A 27,205-nucleotide genomic window follows, 5' to 3' on the forward strand; every position below is an offset into this window, starting at 1 on the left:
GCTGCTGCTACTGAGCTTAAGTATCAGCCTCTAGACTCCAGCAGCCAATCAGGTGGCACAGTCAGACAGCTTCATGCATTTTACTTGCCACAGGACTGGCTCTGCTGCAGGCTGGCCTCTGACAAAACGACACTGAAAAAGCTCCATGGCAAAAGTTAGTGAAGCTAAAGCAATCTAATCTCTGTAACACGGCTATAGGCCAGTGTAATATTTGCATCTTGTCATGAGACCCCACAGGTGGGCTGACATACTTAACATCTGAAACTTCAACAGGCTCCTCCTTCCCAACAGCCGACATGCTTCACAAACACAAACCAACTTGCCTTACTGGATCTATAAATCTTTCAGCATGTGCCTTTGCAGAAATCAGAAAGTGTTTCCTAAAAGTGAAAAACCCCAACAACTCTCTTTATATATGCTGTTCACAACCTCTCCCACTAAGGTCTGTATAATCTGTGTAAGAAGGTATCCTTTATCATAGGAGGGGTTGGTAGCACAGTCTATTATTAAGGTTGTCCAACGTATGTCCCATTATAAGAATCTATTTTCAGTTGTTTATAACTTTGACAAACTACAGACAATAGTCTCTTTCACTACACAATCCTGATTCATCCCCAAAGCAGGTCCATCCTATGCACTGAGTGAAGCAGGGGCCCAGTGAAAAAAATAATAAATGGTGATGTAATTAAAGATTGTATCATAACATATACACACAAAGGGGCTGAATTATGGTTACACAGGAAACCTTAATTCTGGCATTTCCTATCTTTTGACTGCTTGACTTTAGAACCTGAAAATGTTAATTTAATGTAGGTTTTTGTGTTTAGTAAGAGATACGTTGTGTGGTTTACCACACAGTCACCTGTATTTGGTAAGGTGCAGTTTTTAAGACTCCAGCAGATTTCTTTGAAGGGCTAAGCTGAAACCACAAACGTATTTACATTCTCTCATTCTATGAGACTATAGCTATTATGACGTGATACACATGAAATAAGGGCATAACTGTGAGGTCAAGATCCCCTTAGATCCCAGTACTATAGGTATTGTTTATGAATGTTCACTCAACTATCTTACAGATGAACTCCCAAGTTAAAATGAAAAATGCAAGCTAAGGCCCATATCCTACAAATTACTGTGGGTGGGTGGATCCCTTTACCTACACAGTCCCACCAAAACCAAATAGGGCTCCATGCAGGAATAGCGGTCTGCCTACACCGAGATAGCCCCTATGGCCCTGATCTTTCAGTTAATTGTGTCAGCAATGCTACCAAATTATGCACTCCTGAATGTCCTTAGCGAAGCAGAGAGCACCAGAGGATTCTACAATCACTGAAAAGAATATTTTAAAATGTAAACTACAGTGAATTTCAGTTCTGTATTGCCTAGCCAGTGGCATTGTCAATGGGGCATTTAGCATACATTTCTGGGTTTATATATCTTGTAAATTAATTTCTGAAGTAGACTGATTGTAGAAACTTTTGATCTGAACATGGTCACAAGCTACACAAACACAGTCCATTTTCAGCACACATAAAATAGTTTATCATGAGTGACCCTAGTTACAATTTTGTGTATTTAAGCCACGTGGATCCCATTCCTGCAAATTTGCTTACATTTACACACTAAAGAGTTCCACCAATATCAATGGAAGTACTCATGGTACATAAAATTAAGCATGTGGACCAGAGTTTGCAGGCCACAGAATCCATGCAATTTCGCCTTGGAAGATGGGCAGCTAAACCACTGCTTGAAAGATGAAATAGTACTCTAGTGGCAACGAGAATTTCAGAAATATAGACAAAAACAAAATACATGTTAGCTGTAATCGCTTATTTTCCTCTATACTGTAGTATTAGATTCTGCATTTAATTTTATTAGTAATTAAAGCACAATTTTTGAAATTGGGCAGACTGAAGGCATCAGACAGATGATAACAATAGCATCTTGCTTAGAAAGCGTATACAAGACTTTTTGAAAACTATCCCTAAGATGGGCACTTGATAAATGAAAAATAATAGATAACTTGCAACCAAAAGTAAGATCAGATCCAAAGCTTATTGAAATCAATGCAATACATGGTGATGTAATTAAAGATTGTATCATAACATATACACACAAAGGGGCTGAATTATGGTTACACAGGAAACCTTAATTCTGGCATTTCCTATCTTTTGACTGCTTGACTTTAGAACCTGAAGAATGTTAATTTAATGTAGGTTTTTGTGTTTAGTAAGAGATACGTTGTGTGGTTTACCACACAGTCACCTGTATTTGGTAAGGTGCAGTTTTTAAGACTCCAGCAGATTTCTTTGAAGGGCTAAAAAGCATAAAAGCATAAAAATATGCTTTCCATTTGATTTCAAGAGGCATTAGACTGCCGCATATTGCATAACATATATGTAAATTCATATTAATGAAGTGTCTCTATTACTCCATGTAAGGGCTGGCACAACATTGTATATCTTTGTTATCTTAGTAGGTAACATACCTTGATATGTGCAACAAATGACCATTAGTTCTTGGCTGATATCTCCAGATCTCCTAACAGGGATTAACAGCTCACCAATATCTTCCTCTACTCTGTACTCCAGCCAGGGAATATACACTATAGATTCTGGAAAACAAAAAGTGTAAGAGACAGAGTATAGTACAATGCTGATGTCATTGATGAATTTGGTCAATAGAGAGATTTAATCTGCTGCGCTAAATCCTTGTATATTTATGTGTAGCTCTATTCAAACCAATGGGAGTTTGACCTGAATCAGGATTCAACACAACAACTGAATCAAGACCCCAGGACTCAGCCCATGGACTGCCATGGGAGCTGTGGGTGTGTGATGTTACACTCCGTGTTCTTTATGAAAATATGCTTATGATATGGATATGACATAACAGAGATATAATTTATGCAAGATGGCTCATGTGAGATATCATTGGAAAGGTTATGATTTACTGAATGTGATTATACAATGTGTATGCCTGTATCATTTCTGTATCTGAAGTTAGGAATATTGACCATGTATCTGTATTTCAAATGTGCTACTTTGGATGTCACCCACAACTAGCCCTTCAGGTACAACAATGGAAAAGCCAGACAGGGCTGATTGCCCATTAGCAAAGACAATGGACTGTGAAACAGCTTAGTCTTCCTGTGGACACTCCAAACAGCCTGCGAGTACTGGCTGGTAGGGCCCTGCAGAGACATGTGACTGAGTCACCTAGTACTGGATCCCACCTTGGAATGCCAGTGTTTTTCCACCAGAAGACAAAGGGTTCCCACCATACACAAAAGTTATATAAGGCAGGGGAGTGACATCATCATGGTTCTCCTCTGCCTCCCCACCCAAAGAGACAATGGGAAACACCTGGAAACAAGAACTGAACTGGGGGGGAGAAGAGTCAAGCCCAGGCTGGAAGGCTGTCTAACCTGTGAGTAATAATAATACCTGAAGTTTTAAGCTGCAGGCCTGTGCAGCTGGCTTTCAAGAATCTCTGTAATCTGCCGGAGACAACATTTAGGGTAAGGAACTACTATTTATAGCCAATTTCTTTAGTGAATCAAGCTTAGTTTGCGTGTTTTGTTTCATTTGCTTAGTAATCTGCTTTGTTCTGTTTGCTATCCCTTTAGCCACTTAAAATCTGCCTTTTATAGTTACTAAAATTTGTTTTGTTTATTATTAAACCCAGTTTATGTAATTTCTAACTGGCAGGGGGAAGCAAGAAGTCGCGCATATCTTTTTTCACATTGAGGAAGAGGGTGAATGTTATGAGCTTGTGCTGTGCAGATTTTTCTATATAGTGCAAGACATTATTATTTTGGGTTTATCTCCCAAAATGGGTGTGGACGTGAGTACTGGGTGAGTCCTCTCACACACAGCTGACTTCAGTCTGTGTCTGCAGCTGGGTGTGCTGCAAGAGGCCAGAGAGCCTAATTCAGCAAAACAGGAAGAGGGAATCCAGGCTGGTGGAGCAGGAGAGGCTCAGTTAAACCCTAGTACATCAGGTGGCATCCCGGGGGTGGGGTGGGGGGGGTGTCCAACCCATCATAGGGTGATCCACACTTCTCAGGATCATGAATTTTGTGTTATGGAATGGAAGAAGGGGAGCAGTAAATGCCACATACCGTCACCAGGATCCACAATTTCAACTGTCGCTATTTCTGGAAACTCAAGGGCAGCCATGATAGGATCAGACAAAATGATCTGGAAAGTTTCAGATGCTTCATATTCATCATCTATGGTTATCCTCACTCGCCAGGTAGCCATGGTCTGTCCTGGATTAAACTGGACTTGTCTCTGAGCCCTCCCTTTGAAATCTTTATCCTTTTTTGCTGTTCCATCTTTAGTCCCAATACCTGAGTAAAAATTGGAAAAACTACTGATTTCCCAAAAGTTTATGTTTGTGTACTGAATCAATTGAATAAGACAAGATTGTGGTTTTTTAACAAGTGTCTGCCAATTACAGATCTTTAGGAAAAAAAAGTGTTTGTAAGATAGACCATACATGGCTGAAAAATGTATTATGGGGCACATTTTAAATGTGGTACTCAGGACCTGACCCTGCAAACACTTATGAATATGAAGGACTTTACTGCATGAATAATTCCACTAATTTATCCAGTATGAACCTAAAACCTATATTAGCATGTACAACTACTTCAGTGTACGGTTTCTTGGCAACTATAGATTTGAATTGAGCACGTCTGCTCACACTGCAAAATTTCTCTCATGCATAAGTGTTTTCTAGGTTAGGCTCTCAAGTTGTACCTACAGAAAATGTTACATGTGCCTGATGACGCATGAAAAAATCTACATGAACTAATTGCATACTTGAGCAGTTACTTGTGCACATAAATGCACATTTTTCCTATTAAATGGATGCACACATATTCATTGCAGGCACAACACAGGCATCCACATTTAAAATATTTGGTCCCATCCTAGCACAAATTAGCCACTACATAATCACAGTAACGTCTTTATTGTAATATCTTATTGCTTTTTATTGGTTTTGTGCTTGTATTAGTTTAAGTTATATGGAATTCTTTCCCATTGATGTAATTTGTTCCCCTATTAGAGCCCTCAGGATTTCCCCCATTTATATGACCCTTACTCTTGTAGACCTACCCATGCAGCCACCAACCTGCCAGAGAGAATGACATCACTGGACCCTTTTCCAGGAGTCACACAATATAGAGATGGACAAGCCCTACTAGGTCATTAAATCTGTAGGGTTCTTTCTACAGAAAATTTAAAACTAGACTGGGAATAAAACAAGTAAAGTGTTGTACGCACTCAGGTTTCCATCACTTCCATTGAGACGATATCCCCCCACCTAAGAAGGTTTTCCTTTGAAGTTGCACATGGATCCATTTAGCCTAAGCCAGAATTGTACTGATAGAGGATTTAACCCTAAGAAGGTTTAGAGTGATACCTAAAACAGATGGCTAGGGCTGTGACAGTTCTAGCGAACACTCATAAAAGATATGTGACTCAGGAGAGAAGTTAAAACAACCAGAATGACAAAGCAGTTGTTACAGTATGCGAGAGAAATACATACAGAGAGATATAGTCTCAAAACTTGAACATACGCTGGAAATCTAAGAGAAGTATGCCACATCTGTGAGTTGTAAGATGCATTTTGCTTTTACTATTTACTATCCTTCAAATGTGTATTTCCTGTTTCTGTGTCAACACATTTCACCCCAGCAAGGAAATAACTCATTCATGAAGCCCACATTTTCCTGACTGTGCAAGTGCTCTAGCTTCATACAACTGTACTTAAAGACTTGAGGAACTGGGGTCTAGTGGAAAGATCAAGATTCTTGGATTCTCTTCCTGGCTTTGCTTCCAGCTTACTGTCTGACTTTGTTCAAATCACTTGAAACCTCTCTGCATCAGTTTACCCATCTGTAAAATGGTCCTCATAATGACGACTACCTATTAGGGGTGTCATGAGGCTTAAACTGATTAATGTTTGTAAAGTACTTTGAGATCCACAGACAACAGCATTACAGAAGTACAGTGTTTTTAATAAGAAACATTTTGTAACAAAGTAGAAGGTACCATATTTTAAACATATAGCATAAACCAACCTAGATGTGTATTGCAGAGAAAGAGTTATTTCATTTAAAATGTAAAGGGTTTTTGCACTTTAATTTTCCAGCTGTAGAAATTTTACAGTTAGGTAAATCAAAAGAGCGTGAGCAAACTAACAGACTCCAACTGTGAGTTTAATGAAGCAAGGCTCTATACCCCACTATGGGGTTTTGGTGTTCATTACTGTCTAAAGGTTTCTACACAGCATCAAATCAAATAGGTGGACTTGTTTTTATTATGGTTTGACACTAGCAATTATGAAACACTCTACTTCCCTGGGATGAGAATAATGAACCCCTGTCATGTTGAATCCCTTACCTGATTATGAAAGAATCTGATATCCTGAAAACTGCAGTGTGAAATCATTCCCAAATTAGGACTCCCAGTTCTTACACTTGAGAAATATTTAGGAATGCTTGATTTAATACTCAGACCAAATGGGCCAAATGGACACTACTACTTAAAATCCTGGATCTGAGGCACATGAAGTGCAAGCACACCTAGAGCACAACATCCATAGGGACACTACTTTAAAAAGAAGGAAGAGTTTTTGTCCCTCTTGACCTAGACTTTTTTCTAGATTAAAGCAAAGAGCTCTCTCATTCCTGACCACAGGCATAGGAACCTATTTGTCAAATCAATCCCTCCTGTACAAGAATGCATGGAAAGAGGAAAAGTTAATATTTCTACATATTTGAATGAGTGGAAAACTTCATGCATTCACTAATCGGGAGGAAGGATTAGTTGCCAATAGCTAGTGTAAATGCCTGACTTTCTGAAGGATGATGGATTATATATATACTCACTATTACAAATTATGGTTTTACTGTAGAACAAATCTTTGTAAAGAGGGTTTTTTTCCTCCTTTTTCTGCCAGTTCATTTAAAAATGTCAAAATACCTACTAGCTGTTGCATCACATCTTACAGTTGTGGGCAGTTGTAATAACAGGCCGGTGAGAAAGGTTACCAATCAGGCCAACACAAATCATTATAATTTATTCATAGATTTTTAGAACAGAAGGGACGGGTCATCTAGTCTGACCCTCCTGCAGAATACAGGTCTGAGAATTTCACCCAGTAACTTCTGCATCAAACCCATAACTTCATTTGAGCTACAGCATATCTTTTACAAAGATATCCAGTCTTGATTTAGAGACTTCAAGTAACGGAAAATACACCAGATTCCTAAGTAAGCTGTTCCACTGATTAATTACACTCCCTGTTACAGATTTACACCTTACTTCTAGTCTGAATTTGTCTAGCTTCAGCTTCCAATCATTTTGCCTGTTTTTGCTAAATTAAAGAGCAGTCTACCATCGAAAATCTCTTCCCCCATGTACGTACTTGTAAACTGAGATCAAGTCACCTCTTATCCTTCTCTTGGATAAACTGAACAAACTAAGCTCCTGTTGCTATAAGGCATGTTTTCTAGACCTCAGATCATTCTTGTAGCTCGTCTGGAGGTTATTTTGAAACAAATAAACAGGTATGTGGGTGACAAAAGCCAGGATCCAGAAACCAAAAAGTAAATTGACATATAAGAAACAAACAATTATTATCTTCATTATCTGTCATATGTTTTCGCTTCTTCTTTGGAATTCATTTTATTCACTGTGGGATTTTCAAAGATCCCGAAAGAACCCAACTAGGTTCCCAACTCTCAGTGAAATTTGATGGGTAGGACACCTGGCTTTAATTAGGGGCCTTTTACGCCAACAATAGTATCATCTACGCTGGTGTCAGCCCGTTGAGTCCCCTGTTCTAGCTCAGTGGTTCCTTTTTTCAGCTGCTTCACAAACTGCTCCTGCATAGGAGCTTCAGCCTCCTGGTACAGAAAGCTGAGGAGCAGAACGGGTTAGGGACTTTTTCAACAACATTTTCTTTGTTGAAAAATGCTGATTTGTCAAAACTGGAAACTTTTCACAGGAAAGGCTCAGTCAGTTTAGAGGAATTTCAAAAATTCTGAAACAAAAGTTTAGAAATTGTCTAAACATCAACAATTTTCACATTTTCATAATGAACAAATCTGGTTTGCTGGTTTGAAATTTAGAAATGTAAACAAATTATAGTAAAAAAATTAAATTAAAAATGTTCAAAATTGAAACAAAAAGTTTCAACAAAACTGACTTTTCCCCCCCGATTTTTGGTTCATATTTTTGTGTGTGAGAGATATCTACTTTTCATCCCAATTTGGAACAGGAAGCGTAAATAGCTAGCACATATTGTAAGGTAGAGTGGCCCGTTAACACCTCTGTAGTCACAGGACTAAAAGAGGGGGTTAGTGGGTTGCAGTTTGTTGTAATAAGCCATAAATCCAGTGTCTGATTTATATGACTGCAGCGGTGTTAACGGGGCACTCTTCCTTGAATGTCCCTTAGAATACATGCTAACTACTTATGCTAAGCAATCTGCTCCACCTTGCATTTAGCTATTTAGGCTCAGAACATCTTTCCCAGACCAGAAGAAGAGCTGTGTGTGGCTTGAAAGCTTGTCTCTCTCACCAACAGAAACTGGTCCAATAAAAGATATTATCTCACCCACCTTGCCTCTCCAATATCTTTGGACCGAGATGGCTACAACTACACTGCACACATACAGAGCCCTGTACCAACAATAAATAACAACTGTGGTGTCACTACCGTGGTCCCTGGATGTTGACTTGGTAAAAAACAGCAGCACCAGCTGAACAGTAGCTACTGATGCTCCATAACAAAGCTGCCGCTCTCCCCATATGACATCTAGAACAATTACAAAGTAACTCACTGATGAAAGATGTCTCTCCTAGGTATCCTCTGCGCTTGAGAGTCACCTCCAGGAACTTGGAGTCCTCGTCTACAATGTAGTACTCTTTCTCCAGTGAAATCCAAGCCCAGTTCAAACGGAAGCATTGGCCCTTTAGCTTATTTCCTCCTGTGATTCATGGAAATAACAGACATCATGATACAGCACATGAATTCCAGGACAGGGCTAGAATTCTCTGAGATTGTCATTCAAATGTATTTGCTTTGGCATCAGGGCAAATTAGGAAGCTTTTCTCCTCATCTAGGTATACTTGAGAAAACAAGTGCCCAAGCATGGAATAACCGAGTACCTTCCCACAAGCTCCCACAATACACACTAAATTCACACTCTACAGACCCGAAGGCCTGGCCAGAAGGCAGAGGTCAGTGTGTTTTAGTGTACAGACTCTCTAACTGAGCTAGCCATTACTTTGCAGAAATTAGTCCTACTCCTGATAGGAAAAGTCTGGGAAGGTGGCTTTTCAAGGAGCCATGGCTAGGTCAGAATGTGGCGTTGCATTAATGCTGCTTTTGCTATGCCAATGTATACCATCTGCACACAAAAAATTGAATATAGTCTGAATTTACACATATGCCACATGTTTGGCTACTGAGTAATAAAGTGAGATACGACATTCTTTATTATGTGAGTAATACTTTGCACAAGAGGAATAATCAGGAGTTGTGGTTAGTGTCCCTTCTTATTCTTAGGAAAATAATTTAACAACATTTACTTCAATAACATTTCAGATTATTCTCTGTTTTCTTTTATATAGATGAGACTAAGAGAGAACTATGAATGTAATGTCATTTAAAGCTAAAAAACCTCAAAGATAAATCATACTAAACACTCTTGAAAGGATACTTAGGGAATTTGCACATCTAACTTATATTCGAACCAACAGGAGCCAGATGTAATTTCCTTCCAGCATCAATGGGAGACCACATTAATATTGTTATTTGTATTATGGCAGTGCCTAGAGGTTGCAACTGAGATTAGGGTTCCATTGTGCCAGGCAAGATAAATGCCTTTACAGCAACAGTAAAGGCCTAATCTAACTCCCACTGAAATCAGTTGAAGGACTTCTGTTGACAGCAGCGGGAGTTGGATTGAACTCTAAATCAGGAGTAACTCCAATAAAAATCCATGAAGCTCCATCAGTGTAAAAGATAATAATCAATCCTAACATGATTCCTTCCTCTTATTCCATCTGACATTTCCAGCTTCTAATCAATTGTACTCCTGAACTAAAGATTTTAATGGCACCTAGGAAACTCAACATCCATCAATAAAGAAATCCTGAATATCACCTTTGTTAACTGCTGAAGCTTAGGGCTATTTACCAATCCACAACCTTTTCAGTTTAGCTGTTTGTTTACTGCTCTGGCTGACATGGAGTCACAATGTGTAGTCTGAAAAATTACCTCTGAAAACATAATCCACACATGCATCTTTATGACTGGTGTGCAATGGCCAGTGGAGGTGGTGATATTTTTTTGTCCTCAGAAACACCCCAATAAATCATATAATTATTTCTGGTGCAAAGTGAAGTTCAGTGTGATTAATGGCCAACAATCAAAGTTGTTCTTGGTTGCTATTTGATACAGCCTTTCTTCCTTTTTCTCTACTTATCTAATCAACTGTTGTCAGGGTTGGGTTATTTCTTTTAAAAAAAAGCACTAGGTGCCCCAAATTGCCAATGCTACTTTAGCCTGGAAGTGGAGGATTGGAAACAAATGAAGTGTGAGTGTGATTCAGAGCCAGTTTTTTAAAGAAAAAGACAACTTTTAAAAAAGAATCTTTTGACTCGTTGAGGGATAAACACACTCCTACAGGTGACAGTTATGCGAACAGACTACACAAGTTTTCAAGCACTTAATCCAGTATAGGATAAACTGGAACATTTCTAATTTCTTAGCATCTACAACCAAAAGAGAGGTTTCAATTTAAGAGTACAATTTGCAAATTATGACACTACACAGACACATAGAGGAGAGAGAGTGCAACTACATGTCTGACTACATCTGTTTCCAATCATGAATACTGACTTCTTTGAAGTCAGTGTTTGCATTCTAAAGCACTCACCCCCTTCAAATCACAAAAAAGAGCAAACAGAGTATTCTCCACACGCCTGAACTAACTGCGGAAAACAGAGGTTAGTGATGGGATGAGGAACTTGTGCTAACTTCCCTAGGCCTTTACAACTTGTACATTATGAACGGAGAAAGAGAAAGCAAACTAAGTTGTTGGTCATGCACTCTTCATGGGAAGAAACTTGTGTCCACCGTGTCTGGGTGGGTTAGAATACTCTCTGGAATTTCTTCAGCAGCAACATTCCCCACACACCAGACATATTTGCATCAGTCAGTCATTAGAAATGCAATTTATGATGTGGCTCTGCAATCTATCACATATGTTCATATGTACACACTCAGGAACACACATGTATAGATACAATAGAAATATCACAGAGACAATTGGGATATCCATGTGAAAAACTGCCTTTGGTAGTTGCCCTTTATGTTACTGATATTTGCCAGTGGGGAGAGCTGTTGTTTTTATAGGCGCTTTACGCTGCTAGAGCATTAGCATTATTAAGGCAGCCTGGTTTTTCAGGTACAGAGAGATGAAAACAGGAATGAAAATGTATTTTTAAAACTCAAAATATTTCTGAAATACTTTATCTCCAACATCCATGGTAGCCTGGTAAAAGCTTTGTTGGGAAATACCTGCATAACTCACATTCGGCTTACCACCCATGATTAACATGGACACTTAAATAAAGCATTTTTTCTCCCATGTGAATATAGCAATCTTGTTGCTAGTGTGACAGGAGAGATATGGGACAGAAGACATCAGCGTGCATTTGCTGGTTTCATGAGCTAAGGAGGATTCTAAAACTCACCTGTAATAAACAATATCAAAAGGCGGGTGTACATATTCATTCTTACTGATCAAAACCAAAACACTGTCTAAATATTCTTATTGTCATGTTACATAAATATTTTGCCAAATGTAGGAACCATTTTTGTTCCACTTAATGTTGCTAATGTTATTCATGAAGAAAGAAAAGCATAGTTCACTGAGAAGTTTATATTGTTATGGTATGAAGATACCTACATTCTCTCTTTAGAATCAGCTAGTACATGGAAAGAGCCACAATACAGACACCAAAAACAGAAGAAAAAGAAGTGTTTTTTGCATATGTTCACCTATTAAAGCAACAGTGACCTTGGCACAATGCGTATCTTGAGGATTAACGACTAAATGGAGGAGCTGGTGACCCAAAGCAGATGGTCACTAATCCCCAGGAAATGCCCTGTACCTCTGTCATCACCGCTGAATAAAAGAGCATGAGAGGTACAGGCACACACCATTTTTCAGCAATGCACGCTTCAGGCTTTGATTTAGTTACTGTGACATTTTGTAAATTCCCACATAAAAATCCCTGTTAATTTACAGTTAAAGTTGTTCAAGCTCATTTCCCATCAATGCTATTGAAGAAATCAAGAAACTCCCCAGCAGAGGGAAGATAACATCCATAGCAATCTCATCCTTTATGTCTTACCTCTCAAACACCACAACACCTACAAGTTCTCACAGACTCTTCATCTCTACAACAGACTTCTATTCTCTTTCCATACAACCTCCCTCACAGGGCTGGCCCTAGACCAAATGGCGCCGCAAGCAAGGAATGTCTTCGCCCCCCCCCCTTCATTTGTTAAACTTTTGAATACCTTATTTTTTATTGCATTTGGAGCCCATTTCATGACTTTGATGCACAATTTGCATGCATGATTTATCCCTGTCATAGAAGAAGGTAAATTTGCACACTAAGATCTGTAAATCTGTATTTATTCATGCCATATATAAACAAAATAAAAAAATTGTTTCCTCAAAGCTTATAGAAACTTTCTAATTTTAAGAATAAGTGAAATGGACTAACATCAAGAAATTGAACTGTGCACTCACATTGGGTAGACCAGTATTAAATAGTGTTACAGTAGGTGACAGCCTTAGAATGTTACCCTAGCCTTTCAATTCAAAAGGTAGCTTTTCTCGCCTTTGCCTTCGCGAGCTGAAGCACAGAGTCAGAGAGATCCAAAGAGTGGCTAATGGCATTTTCAAGTGATAAAATAACAAGTGATGTCAGGCTCTCATTGGCCATCGATCCATTGAAGATATGTTTTAATGAGCCTGAGCTTCAAAAAGTTGCGCTCATCGCTTGCAACTGTGACCAGTAGCATGACAGAATCCTCAAAGCTATCCACACATTAGGGAGAAAAAAGTGTTCTTCAGCTCTGCATCATGAATGAATTGGAGAACTTGTAGTGGAGAGTGCTTCACATATTGCAAAATGTGACAGATGTTGTCCATTTAGACATAGAGGTCTTTATCATTAACTTCCGAACATTCATTGACGTCCAAACATGTGTCAGCATCCAGTGAAGGTCTGTATAATTGTTCAAGTGTTTTCCTGTCTGCCGGCAGCTTACTAAAGTAATATAAAAAAAAAACAGATCTTTTCGTGGTGCTTCATTTGTCCAAACCTTCGTCAACGGATACTCGAGCCGCATCAACGAGTGAGCAAAAATATTCCCTCTTGATTTTTTTCTTCTGCAATTCCTAGCACCTCACCTCAGCCTTCGGAACCAAACTGTCTCTTCTTCTGATGAATATGAGTTTCCTTGAAGACAGGCTCAACTCCTATGTTTTCCGCCATTTCTTTGGCAGCAGTGATGGCATCTTCAAATCCGTTGTCTCTGTAGGCCACAATGAAATCAAGGCAGCTTCTCATCAAAGTAGTAGCAGTTGCAATGTCCATTGACGGAGTTTGTAATGCCTTGCTTACAATGTTTACTTGGAACAGGATATCATGCCAAACCACAATTGAGATCAGAAATTTGAAGCCAGTGATCTGGTTTGCCAGGCTTTGCTCCTTGTCGGATTCCAGCCTTAGCTTTACTTGATTGCACCAGTTCCATCAGGGCATCGTCAACCTCAGTCACTTGGTACCTCACTGGCCTTACACTGTCATGGCGACTCCCAAGTCACTTAGTGGCTTCACAGACAGATTTGTAACACTGTCTGTGAGGACCTTCCACATAATAGTTGATGCTAAAACCAGGATGTATATCCTTTGCAGTACTCCGAAAAGAGATACTGAATCTAAAGATGATGATGCTGCATCTGACATAACCAGGTTGAGGAATGGCAGCCACAAGGCACGAAGAAAACTCTTGGATTCAGTGCAAGAATCCTTGCCTGGATGCCACTGTTTCTTTCCTATGTGCACATGCCATTGTTGTAGCTTTGGCTGTGGCAGTCCTGAAACTTTATTTTATTCTCATTCAAAATATTCATCAACAGTTCTGTTATGCCGACAAACCGGAAACAGATAAAGTGTTCCTTTACTTGGATACAGCCATTCTTGTTGTCAACAAATCTTACTGTAAAATGACATCTTTTCACTGTGACTAATGTCGGGAGTGCAGTCCATTATTACAGGATAGTACTTTGTTTTGCCGAGCCACATTAATATGTTATCAAGCACCTTCCTTGCCATAAGGTCAACCAATTTGTTTTGATTTAGTAATGGTCCATAGCTTCTTTACCAACTACTCGATGTAGGTGCTCACGTATGACATATTTTCTAAGGAGCTCTACCAAACTAAGGAAATTACCATTATGTTCGGTGAACAACTTATCCAATGAGTCCCGGAAAGCTAAATTATTCTTTGCAAGGAAGAGGATAATTGAGATCAGACGCTTGAGCACGTTCCTCTAAAGCTGTTTTTCTACATTAATAATGTGCTGTTTTTCTGTGTCTATGCATTTATTTAGCTTGAGCCTGGACTCTACCTCCATCCATTTGAAGCAGGCTGTAAAATGGCGGGATAACTTTTCATGTAGATTCAGGGCATCGGCTAAGTTATGCCAGTGATTGTACCCAGAAAGCGCAAATAATGATTTGGCATTCTTATGAAATATTTTGCAACAAAAACAGAACACTTTGTCAGTTGATTTTGAGTAAACCAGCCAATGCTGATTCAGTTTCTCACCTTTCATGAGCACTCTTTTACAGTCTGCTCATTTACTGGAAATGTTATAGCCTCAATTTTCCCCGGCCCATTCAAAATTGTACAATAATATCAGCAGAATTAAGGATCACTAGCCATAAAGCAGGATCTAATATATTGATTTCTGGTGTGCAATTTTTCTCACTGCTGTTTCTGTCATCATGCAAGGCTGATTCTTGTTTATCGTTTCTCTCCTTCTCATATGAGCCACATTCTTCTTTATAAAAAGAAAAGGAGTACTTGTGGCACCTTAGAGACTAACCAATTTATTTGAGCATGAGCTTTCGTGAGCTACAGCTCACTTCATCGGATGCATACCGTGGAAACTGCAGAAGACATTATATACACACAGAGACCATAAAACAATACCTCCTCCCACCCCACTGTCCTGCTGGTAATAGCTTATCATTCTTTATCATTCTCATTTACCTCTCCAGGAAAACTGGATGATTCTCCACCACTTTCCTCAGATTTCCATTCCTTATCTTCAGGTAAATCTGCTAATTCCTTAGTAATAGAACTTCCATAATTTTACACTTCACTCCTCAATTTCTTCTGCACTGGGACGATTGGTACTACCTAAAGCCCGGTCTATGTTGTTCTGTATCAGATATTTTCCTATCAAATTTGCCCCTTGTTGCAAATTAGATTGCAATTGAGCTTTTCGCTTCCTATACTGAGCTCCTGAAGGCTTCTTCATGGGCATCTTTTATTTTCTATGCGGGAAAACAGACATTATTAGGGAGAGCAAAGCAGACATTATTAGGGAGAGTTACATTGTTGCGTAGATAGGAGTTTGACAGGAATCTCTGGTGTCTCATTAAATATGTCCTTTATTAATTGCTACTAATACTCTTCAAGTCTTAAAACATAAGTACACTTTCACAATTGCACAATAAAACAAGGTTCACAATATCGCAGTTGCGCTCTCACTTCACATTATTCTTACATCTCACTGACTGGCTGGTGATGCCCTGCCCCCTATATACCCATGAGGGCATGGCTGACAACATTCTAGGAGGTTCGAGGAAAATGTAGTTCTCATAAAGTCTGGAAGTTTCCGTGAGATTCTACAAAGGTACAGAACATTCTAGGAGGTTAGTGAAAAATGAATCCACATACAGAGTACCTGAAACATTTTAATTCAAACATTCTATTTTTCCTTGTCGTTAACAACAAAAACAACTCCCTGAGCCTGGCGCCCCAGGCAGTTGCCTGGGTTGCCTGCCCCTAAATCTAGCCCTGCTACCTCACCTCATAATGTGCACATTCAATTGCTCCAAGTCGCACTCAAATGCACAAATTTAACTACACCTCCAGGAGATTAACATATTTTACTGACATACAACCATCATAAAAAAAGCAAAGGATTCTCTTCTGCTCCAGAGCTCCTCTTGTCACAGGCTGGTGGTGCCATCAGGGAATTAGTTGTGGCTTCCCAATCCTCTGCCACCTGACCCCAGTGCAAGTTAGAGCAGCTGAGGAACTGCTAGACCACACTGTTACAAGGTTTGATGCCCACCTCCCCACCAGCTCCCCACACCAGAGGCAGCTCGAGCAGGAAGTGGTTATAGATTCATAGATTCATAGATATTTAGGCCAGAAGGGACCATTATGATCATCTAGTCTGACCTCCTGCACAATGCAGGCCACAGAATTTCACCCACCACTCCTAAAAAAGACCTCACATCTATATCTGTGCTATTGAAGTCCCCAAATTGTAGTTTGAAGACCTCAAGGAGCAGAGAATCCTCCAGCAAGTGACCCGTGCCCCATGCTACAGAGGAAGGCGAAAAACCTCCAGGGCCTTCCAATCTGCCCTGGAGGAAAATTCCTTCCCGACCCCAAATATGGCGATCAGCTAAACCCTGAGCATATGGGCAAGATTCATCAGCCAGATACTACAGAAAATTCCTTCCCGGGTAACTTGGATCTTACCCCATCTAAAAACCCATCACAGGCCATTGGGCCTATTTACCATGAATATTTAATTACCAAAACCATGTTATCCCATCATACCATCTCCTCCATAAACTTATCGAGTTTAATCTTAAAGCAAGATAGATCTTTTGTCCCCACTACTTCCCTCGGAAGGCTATTCCAAAACTTCACTCCTCTGATGGTTAGAAACCTTCGTCTAATTTCTAATCTAAATTTCCTAGTGGCCAGTTTATATCCATTTGTTCTTGTGTCCACATTGGTACTGAGTTTAAATAATTCCTCTCCCTCTCTGGTATTTATCCCTCTGATATATTTATAGAGAGCAATCATATCTCCCCTCAACCTTCTTTTAGTTAGGCTAAACAAGCCAAGCTCCCTGAGTCTCCTTTCATAAGACAAGTTTTCCATTCCTCGGATCATCCTAGTAGCCCTTCTCTGTACCTGTTCCAGTTTGAATTCATCCTTCTTAAACATGGGAGACCAGAACTGCACACAGTATTCCAGGTGAGGTCTCACCAGTGCCTTATATAATGGTACTAAAACCTTGTTATGCTGCCTTCACAAGTTTTACACCAGCACAGAACTCCCCTGTGCAAGGATAATTCTTCAAAGATTGCAACTTGAGTGGCGACAAATGGATAAAATGGACGACGGAATCAAAGCCATAATTTGTTATTGCTACTTTAAAAAAACAAGCTGTCTGGTCTTTTCAGCCATATTATTATTTATTTATATTGCCATAGCAGCTAAGAGCCCTAGTCATGAACCAGATACATGCACTGCACAGACAGAGAACAAAAAGAAGGTTCCTGCCCCAAAGAGCCTACAATATAAGTATAAGACAAGGGACAACAGATGGATACAGACAGACAGTACAAGCAAACAATGAGGAAATACCGGTCATGATGGCAGGCAGTGATAACACAGCAACAGGGATCCGACAAAGGGGAGGGTTTCAACCAACTTGTGCTGACAAACCCAATTTGCATCTCTTCAAGGGCAGACACACAATCTGGGTTTGTGGTTCATCAGACAGAAGAGCTGCTTCTGCTCTTCCAATGATTCCTAGGTGGTTTATGAGAGAGTGGGACTTCTGCTGGTGATCCTAACATTGGCCAGCAGTTAGGGTCTGAGGAGGGGATTCTGAACAGCAGGCTCATGAGCTGACCAGCTGGCTGTCTCTACCAGCAACCTGTAGACTTTGAAAGCAGCCAACTAAACACCCAACAAGCCAATTCTGGCTCAGTAGTGAAGCTGTGGAATAGAGACTGGGGTTAGGAAGCAAGGAGGCTTATGGGCTGAGGACCAAGTTCACCCTTCTGGCCAGCCTGTTTTCCTGACTCCTCACAGTTAGGAGCAGCAGAGATTGTGTATGAGAGATTACGTAGGAGATGAGCCGATGAGTCAGGGAGGGAGCCTGGCTGCATGAGGAAACTGAAGTTGACAGAATTTTACAGTTACACGGGCTACTCATTCAGAAGACCAGTTAGGTTATAACAAATTAGAGTTATTTTCCTATGTGTTTAATTGTAAAAGTTCAAAAGTGACTTGTGTTTGTGAAGTCTGCAGTTTGTGGGGACTGTTGTTATTTAGCTAGACTGCAATCACAGAAAAACTGAAGACTCTCAGGCAGCATTTCATAAAGGGGGTATTAAAAATTCCTCTGGAAAAAAGTTTGTAAATATTTTTTAAGAAAATACATGGAAAGTTGAGGTTTTTTGTGAAGAGTTATTGTGCCAAATTTGGAGTCTAACAAACAGATCCTGAGCGGGTGTAAAACAGCATAGCTTTATTGACTTCAACGAAGCTATGCTGATTTATACTCACTTAGAATATGTCCTTAAATACAAAAAAATAAAAAGTGAAAAGGAAGGATTTAGTGTAAAATTCAACACTGCCTCCATAATACATTTGGTCAAATTCATCCCTGGTGTAACCCCAGTCAAGTGCAGTTGCACCATGAATTAATATGGCTCAATGTTTCGATTTTCTTTCAGTGTATTAATTTCATTAGCATAGTACTGAGGCCTTGGCTACACTTACAGATGTAGAGCACTGTGAGTTAAACCCGCCTTTGTACAGCTGAGTAGGGAAAGCGCGGCAGTCTGTTCACACTGACAGCTGCCAGCGCACTGTCCTGGCCACACTTGCAGCAGCATTGGGAGCGGTGCATTATGGGCAGCTATCCCAGCATTCAAGTGGCTGCAACATACTTTTCAAATGGGGGGGGGGAGTAGAGTGACAGGGAGCGTGGGGGGAGAGAGAGTGGGTTTTTGGGGTCCTGAGAGTGTGTCATCACACTGTCTTGTAAGTACAGACCCTTCGCCCTCCCCCGCCTCTCTCTCACTCACTGAAAGCAAACGGCAACGGTTTCTTTTTTTCTCATAGACGAGATAAGCAGCCGCTCGCCAAAACGGACCCCAACCCTCCAGCGCCGCCTCTCTCTTCAAGCAAACATTAGCTGTTGGCACTCCAAACGGAGCCCCCCTGCCTGCCTCTCACTCATTCAAAGCAAACGGTAGCTGTGTTTGTTTTTTTGATAAGCAGCCCCCCGAAACGGAGCTTTGAAACGGCACTTCCGCGTCCGGAGTTCACAACAAAACAAGAGAGGGTGCTTCAGTTAAAAGGATTATGGGGAGTTTCCGGAGGTCAATCAGTGCGTAATAATGTTACTCCCCCTTTACACTGGAGCGTCTCAGCCAATGCGCAACAGCTGTTAATCCTCTCGGGGAGATGGAGTACCAGGAGCGCTCCAGCCAGGGAGTCAGAGCGCTCTACGTGCCTTGCCAGTGTGGATGGGGAGTAAGGTAGAGTGCTTTGGGAGGCTTTATTGCGGTATAACGTGCAAGTGTAGCCAAACCCTGGGATTCGACAATACTTGACATGTGTGTTAAGAGAGAGCAAAAATAACTTGGGAAAAACAAAACCAGGAGAGTGGCTAGGAGAATGGTGCTAAAAAAAGCACTGAAAACTGAGAGAGCTTGTTTTTGGCTTAATTGACACTCAGGATGTCTTCTTTACAAAAGTACTTTTTGACAGGAGAAAAATTGTAGGCTTTGCTTGACAGGTAAAATTGGCAATATCTGTCATTCCTAGGAGGTATGGTTTAGGGCAGACCTGGGCCTGTGGGCTCTGTAGTGAAAGAGTCACAGGCCTTATTAACTATAATCGCTTGATGGAGTACCTCAGCTAATTGAAGCTATGCAACTGTCATCCAGGGTAATCAGAGTGCAAAATTTCAAGGTCTGGTGTATGGTAATTCGAGTTTGAGATCCCTGCTGTAAAGGATGTAAAACTCTCTCATATTTACATTAGCTTTTAGGTCTTGAACTATGATTTGAACACAGATCTACATCAAGTGACAAAGAAACAGAATGATACAACTGAGTTGCGGACACATCTGTTCACATGTCTAGAAGCCTACCTGGGTAGTGTGCATTACGTTGGCACAGTGACTGACTATTGTTAAAACAGCAGTAAATGGAGCGTTAAAGATCAAACAGCCTTCCTGCTGCAGTCCAGAAAGCTGAATGGAGAAATCTAGCTGCTGAGCAGCCCACAAATAGCAGGGCAGGCTCATTTCCCATGCTCTAGATTTCGCATATATTACAGGTCCACATCAAGGCTTACATTGGTGTAAACCAGGAGAAACTCCACCAAAGTCCATGGAAATAGAGCAGTGCGAGCAGACTCAGACTCTAGAACTCTAAATAATGTACAGTTGTGTAACACTAAAAGTGGGAGGGGGAATAGAATTTCAAGCCTGGAATCTAATTCAGAAAGAAAATTTAACTTCTGTAACTTGCATAAAGAAAACATATAGGGATCCTCAGGCCCACCATCCTACCAGACTTGGGGAGCCCCCTGTTTTAGCCTGACTGGCTGACCTTCATTCTACTCAGCTCCAGCAGATGAAATAATGTTCCTTTACCACACATGCTCTGTGGATGCCAATATTTTTGCAGATGACCATTTCCATTAGCAGGATAGTGGATACTAACCCATTGCTTGAAAATAAATGGGTAGCTGTCAAGTGATCAGGGAGAAGGTGCAGAGGAAATGGGCTCAGACCCTGGGATACAGTTGGAAGGTCTATTTTCTTGCTGCTGAATGTCAATTATTCACAACACAAAGCTTTATAAAAACATTTGGGCATACTGTTACTCACACAAGAAACAAGTAACCGCTGTGAGTAAATCAACTAAAACAGCTGTAGTGCATCTCTAATCTTGTTTAAGCTTCCTTTCTTCACCATGGATTTGCACATAAGGTCTACTGCAGGGGTAGGCAACCAAAGGCAGCACGCAAGCTGATTTTCAGTGGCACTCATACTGCCCAGGTCCTGGCCACCGGTTCCAGGGGCTCCACTGCTTGGCTGGTGTACTGGCCGCCAGCCCGCTGCCAGCTAGGGTTCCGTCTGCCAGCCCCACTCAGCCCGCTGTCGGCCCTGGGCCCAGCCATCGGTCCAGGGGACATCGCTGCCGGCCTGGGATACCCGCCGCTGGCCCCCTGCCAGCTGGGGTTCCATCTGCAGGCCCCGCTCAGCCTGCTGCCGGCCCCGGGTCCCGACCACCAATCCTGGGGGGGCTCTGCTGCTGGCCTGGAGTCCCGGCTGCCAGCCCGGGGCTCTGCAGCCGGCCCCAGCTGTGGCCCACTGGCCCCAGCCTGGGGCAGTGAGGGGTGAAAACAGGGGCAAGAGGGGGCACAGCTAAGCACCCCCACCTTTAAAAATTGTTCCAGCGCCACTGTACTGGGATCTTTTTAAGTCCTGATTTGCTGCTTACATCACGTCACGTGGAACAGCACACTGCATTTGATATTGAGATTAGAATGTACACGCAAGAACTGGAATCAGAATTTTCTGACAGATTTCAAGATTTCCAGAGATTTGGCCCAATGCTTTCTTTTCTCATTAAACCTGAAAAGTTCAACAAAAGCTTGGATTTGTCTGTATTTCAGTGGATGGGTGTTGAAGATTTTGAAATCAGTTAAAAAGCTCAAAATTGTGGGCATCAAAGTTTGGAGATGCGGAGTGCACTTAAAGCTACCGAGAGAGACCATGGGGCCTCTATGCTGACCTGCTGGACGTCCCTGCCAGCAAAATTTGACTGTTTGAAGAAAATTGCGTTTGCAAAGCTTTCAGCATTTGGATCCACATACCTGTGTGAACAGGTATTTTGACACATGAAATCTGTCCTCTGTCCCTCTCGGAGCCGGTTAACAACTGATCACTCAGAAGCCTGTGTGCTGCTTAAAGTATCCAAATACGTGCCAGACATTGGAAAACTCAGTAAGGAAAAGCAAGGGCAAGGATCAAACTAAACTAATAAGATCTGCATTTTAATTTAATTTTAAATGAAGTTTCTTAAACATTTTAAAAATCTTATTTACTTTACATACAACAATAGTTTACAGACTTATTATAGACTTATAGAAAAAGACCTTCTAAAAACATTAAAATGTATTACTGGCACGCAAAACCTTACATTAGAGTGAATAAATGAAAACTCGGCATACCACTTCTGAAAGGTTGCTGACCCCGGGTCTACTGTATACTTAGCCGCTCATTCAGGCTGTGGGCAAGCTCACTACACTAGGTAAAGGAAAACCTCGTTTTCACAAAATGTAACTTCTCAAAGTTTGATGATATATCAAAATATTTCTGTTATTAAAAGTAAAATTGGATGGATTTTTTCCTTATGAAAGGACTGTTCCTTCAAATGACCCAAAAACAACGTAAATGACAAATATTGGAATGATCAAAAAGATACTACCTCAGTCACTGTAAGTCACATTGTTCTGGAAAGGGTTATCTTTTCAGACAGACATATCTTAAGCCTTAACATTCTACATTTCTGCACAACAAAAGACAAACATTTGGAGAAACATCAAGATATCAGTACAATTACTTTCTTATATACAAAGTCTCCACCTGTGCTCTCAAATACATGGAATACAATATCATCAAAAATTCCAGTCTAATGATACACCGGCACTTGCAGAATAGATACAGAATAGTTGCTGTCATTGAGCAAATCAATACAAAAATGATGCGAAGGTTATAAAATAACATTTATTTTAAGTCAATTCTTCGAGAGAGTGTCCAAATACAATAGGCAGAATGGATAACAAAGCTGGTTGTTGAATATTAAACCTTTCGCTAATATTAAATGTTCACAGTGCAGAAAGGGGATCATTTTAAAAGTGTTGCAAAAGAGTATTGGATTTCAACTGATTAAAAGTTAGCTGATGAAAAGCTGATCCTTATCCATTGCAGAGATCAGATACGTCCAAGTAACTAATTCTACAACAGCTGTACTGCCACATATGGTTGTATACATAAAAGTTTTTGACAGGCATTAAAGCATTATTTCACCCAAAATAAATCATTTAAAGTGTCTTATGTTCATTATCATTGGGAAATGTTAATGTCTTTATAGATTTATTTTAAACTATTTACACAATGAAACAGTTTTCCACTTGGCCAACCATGTAAAAAGAGAAGGAAAGGCCTATTGTTGTTTATTTTCATTGTAGCAAATTGTGTTACTATAAACTATGATCTGGGGCTGAAATGCACAGTTCAAGTTACCTGGCCTCCAGATTTTAAATTTAACATAAAAGGCAGGTTTCTTTCCCCAAGAGACCTAAAAGTTCACTGAAAGAGTTGTAATTTGAGACCAATGAGCCAATGCATACAGAAAAACAGAAAGTCAGTTTGTACAGTAGGAGGCTGAGAGGCACACCACCCCCTGGTATTTGCCCACCCAATCTCCCTCCTCCAGAGCTCTCTTAGACTCTAAGGTTGCATGTGCTGTCATTGTAGCAAAAACTGCAAGCAATTTATAAAAACCCAATCTGCTTAATGAAATAAAGCAATGCTCCTTCCTGATCAAGGATATTATTTCATGTATGGCTCAGACCTTTTGCCTCATTCACTTAACTTGATTCCATTCCATTTTACAAGAAAAACAGAACAATCCTTATTCGGACTTATTTTCAGAGTCCATTTCCCGCTCCCTCTCCACCTAAATCAAGTAGCACATCCCCCACCAAAACAGATTTTTTATTGTATTGTTTCCTTAATACTGAACACATTTTTTAAAAAGCAATCCACAATCTTGCTCCTTCGGGTAACCACTAACTCAAAAGTTGAAGTTTTCTTTAAAATCTTGACCTAATGTGCCATGATGTAATACCCCATTCTATATTATAGTAAGTTACCCAACCAAAGTCACCACAATATACTTGTAAAACACTAACTCAGTGAAACACAACAGACCATTTTTTTTAAAAACACCAGCAATGACATATATGGATAACTTTGATTGGAACACATCTAAAAGTTTTTGATATTTCCTAGTTCTAGAGGGTTAACGTGCCAAACAGAAGAGATGACAGTAAAAGAGGCTTTTCCTCTGAAACAATACAAATGTTCTTCACAAGGTTACAGTAAAAATTTTCAAATGTCCAAGTCTAAGGTGAGCCTGCAAAATATTCATGCATACATAAAATTCACATTTACTCACAAAAAAGAATATTTTGGCTTCTCAAAAGAGATAATTACCTAAGCTATTACTATTGCATGTATACATATGCTGGGTTTGTATGTACAACTTGTGAATGCAAATTAGTTGTCCACATTTGAACATTTAGCCCTGCAATCACTGCCTGCCAGAGCTGTGTCCATTCTGCATTTAAAAAGGGATGGGAAGTAGGTTTCTAAACTCAATATGGTGTTGCTATCTGTTTCCAGTGCATTTTCTCTATGCATTATAATTTAGAGGCCATATAAAACCAGAGTAACTCCACTAAAGCCACTGGTTTACAACTGAGAGTAAGATTTGGATGTAGGTCTTTAATCCAATCAATATTTATAAGCACAGGAGGAGTGTGGATGTCCAGTACATTATAAAGAAAAAAAATCTTTACACAGACTGTGTATTGTGTCTTAATAAGGACACTGCATGTTGCCTTTTCACTGTAGATTTTAAGACTGAGATCAGAAATTTTATCAGTAGGGACTCTGAAATCTGTACTGAATCACACAATTCTATTTATAAAAAAATCTCCTTTGTTGCTAGCACAGTAGTAAAGCATTAACGTATGACATTGTCTTGTGGAATATCTGTGTTTAGGAAGATCTTGTTTGAAAGGACTATCCCTCGCTTGCTGCGAGAAATTTAGGTTTTCTAAAACCATTACTCTCATTCTCAGTATGGCAAAGATTCCTAAGGGGACCCTGAAGACAGGCCTTTAGATTTCCTTTTGGCAAATGAATAGCTACAGAAGGAACTTCTCTTTGTAGGGACTACATATCTGGCCACTACTTGTAAAACTGAAGTCAGGACTTCCCACACCCTGAGCAAGAGGAGACCGACAGAATTGTGGAGGTTAGACAATGAGATTTACTGGGCCAGATCCTCAGCTGAAGGAAATCAGCCAAGCTTTCACTTAGGTGCTCAGTACAGGACAACAGAGAAGAAAAGAAACAAGGAATAAAACTTGAGTCAAATGCTAGGCCCTTCTCGGTCTCCTAATCCTTTTGGGTTGTTGTTTTTTTTCTTCTCTGTATGGAATAAAAAGAATTAAACCTGTTATAAATAACCTAATGTGATAATATCATCTGCATTCCCTGTTATAAATCATAATGTATTATAAACTTGTTTAGTGATCATTCATTCTTTCCAAGTTTGTTATTCAATTGCCACAGTATGAAATCCCAAAACACCTAGCCGCATACAACTGCTTGAAATCATAGTCTGTTGGTGACAGTCGATATCAGTCATTTCCAAAGCGCACTGAAAAACAAAAAGAAATCTAGTGCTCAGTAAAATCTCCACACTGCATCTGGTGCTGTTTTCTTTTATAAAAATTAAAATCTTCAGCCCAACATTCTGGCAGCATTTCAATCACCAGTTGTAGAGCTGAATGCTCAGGTGTATTGACACACCACATGGCATAAGCTGTCAGGCCAAAAAAGGTAGTTCTGATTTCTCTGCCTTGGTTCCTAAAGCCAGCTGAGGGCTGGCTCGAATTTTTGCCAGCTTGGAACAGCCATTACTACGGTCAGAGATCACCAGAGTACAACATGGTCCAGCCATGATCTAGAAACACTTCCTACTTTGCGAAGATTTAGCAAGTAAGGGGTGGCTTAGGCTGGTGTAGTTGTCTGTATGCCACCCAGAGATTCCGCTCACGCCAAAGGAATCCCCACTTGTACTTTAAGGGAAACCTTATGACTACCTTGCACCACTGCAGAGGCAAAGCAACCTGATTAGGAGGCCAGCATCTGGCCTGTTGTATTCTTCCCATTCACAAGGAGAAATTGCCTGTCTAATTTTTTGCCCTAGAGGGTTCTCAGATTGCTTTACTGTCTAAGAGAAATCTATGAGATTGAAAAATAAATTGTCTGAACAAAGTTAAGATCTCTCTGCTGTACCAGTAACCTGAAGTGTCATGATGATGCCACCATTTCTTTCCACATACCCCTCATCCCCCAAAACTGTCTGCAAAGTCAGTCTTTGGGACCCAGGAAGTCCACAGCTGAGAGAGTCCCTGATTTGGGCTAATTTCATCTTTTATTTTAACAAAATTTAAAAAAAGTTTATTTTCCTCTTCCTGGGGAGGACAGCCTTGAAAATGTAAGCTGATTACTAGGGTTGAAAGTTTGTCATGAATTTTCTTCAGGTACCACTCGTTATTCATGGTCTGCACTACAGCTGTCCAAGGACAACAGCCTTTCAGATTCATAAAAATTATTGCCACCAGTCCCTCAATTTTCTGGGGGATTTAAATCAGTTCATAGCTACAGGGGACAGTGTGTCTCAGACTGCCACTGATAGCATTAGGATAACTGCAAGCTCCTTCAGCCAGCCTTCTGACACTGAGCCAGCTTCTCTTCTGAGCAACCATTGTGACCTCTGGCTACCGGAGGGGCAGCTCAATGGTGAAAAATAACATTACACCAGTGGGCTGGGCATGAAACTGAGACTAAGAGCTTTGACATGGACGCCTTCTGTAGCCTTTGTCAAGTCACTTAACCTCCCTTCTTTAGCTTCCTGCTCTGTAAAAAGGAGATAACAATAGTATTATAAACATACCTCACAGGATTATTGTGACAAGTAGTTGAATGTTTGTACAGCACTATATTAGTGTTACAATTCACCGGAAACACCGCAAGAGCCCTCTGTGATGCCCAGCTTACACTAACAACAGTTCCTTGCAAAACAATTTTAGATGTTGGCAATGATGCACAGAGACCAGCTGGACTTCACTGTGCCTGCAACAGGAGGCTAAGGGTG

At 40.4% G+C, this 27,205-nt stretch overlaps 1 protein-coding gene across 1 annotated transcript in view; it reads right to left on the bottom strand.

Moving 5' to 3' along the window:
- FREM3 (FRAS1 related extracellular matrix 3) overlaps positions 1 to 27,205 on the bottom strand; it is a 115,726-nt gene that overhangs the window by 57,475 nt on the left and 31,046 nt on the right. The window contains exons 3-5 of the mRNA XM_048847009.2: positions 8,863 to 9,009; positions 4,124 to 4,354; positions 2,489 to 2,614 (exon numbers count right to left, since the gene is read on the bottom strand). Coding sequence (XP_048702966.2) covers positions 2,489 to 2,614; positions 4,124 to 4,354; positions 8,863 to 9,009 — 504 coding nt within the window. The remainder of the gene's footprint in view (positions 1 to 2,488; positions 2,615 to 4,123; positions 4,355 to 8,862; positions 9,010 to 27,205) is intronic.

Source organism: Caretta caretta, chromosome 4 (assembly GCF_965140235.1).
Source record: "Caretta caretta isolate rCarCar2 chromosome 4, rCarCar1.hap1, whole genome shotgun sequence".
Lineage (NCBI taxonomy): Eukaryota > Metazoa > Chordata > Testudines > Cheloniidae > Caretta > Caretta caretta.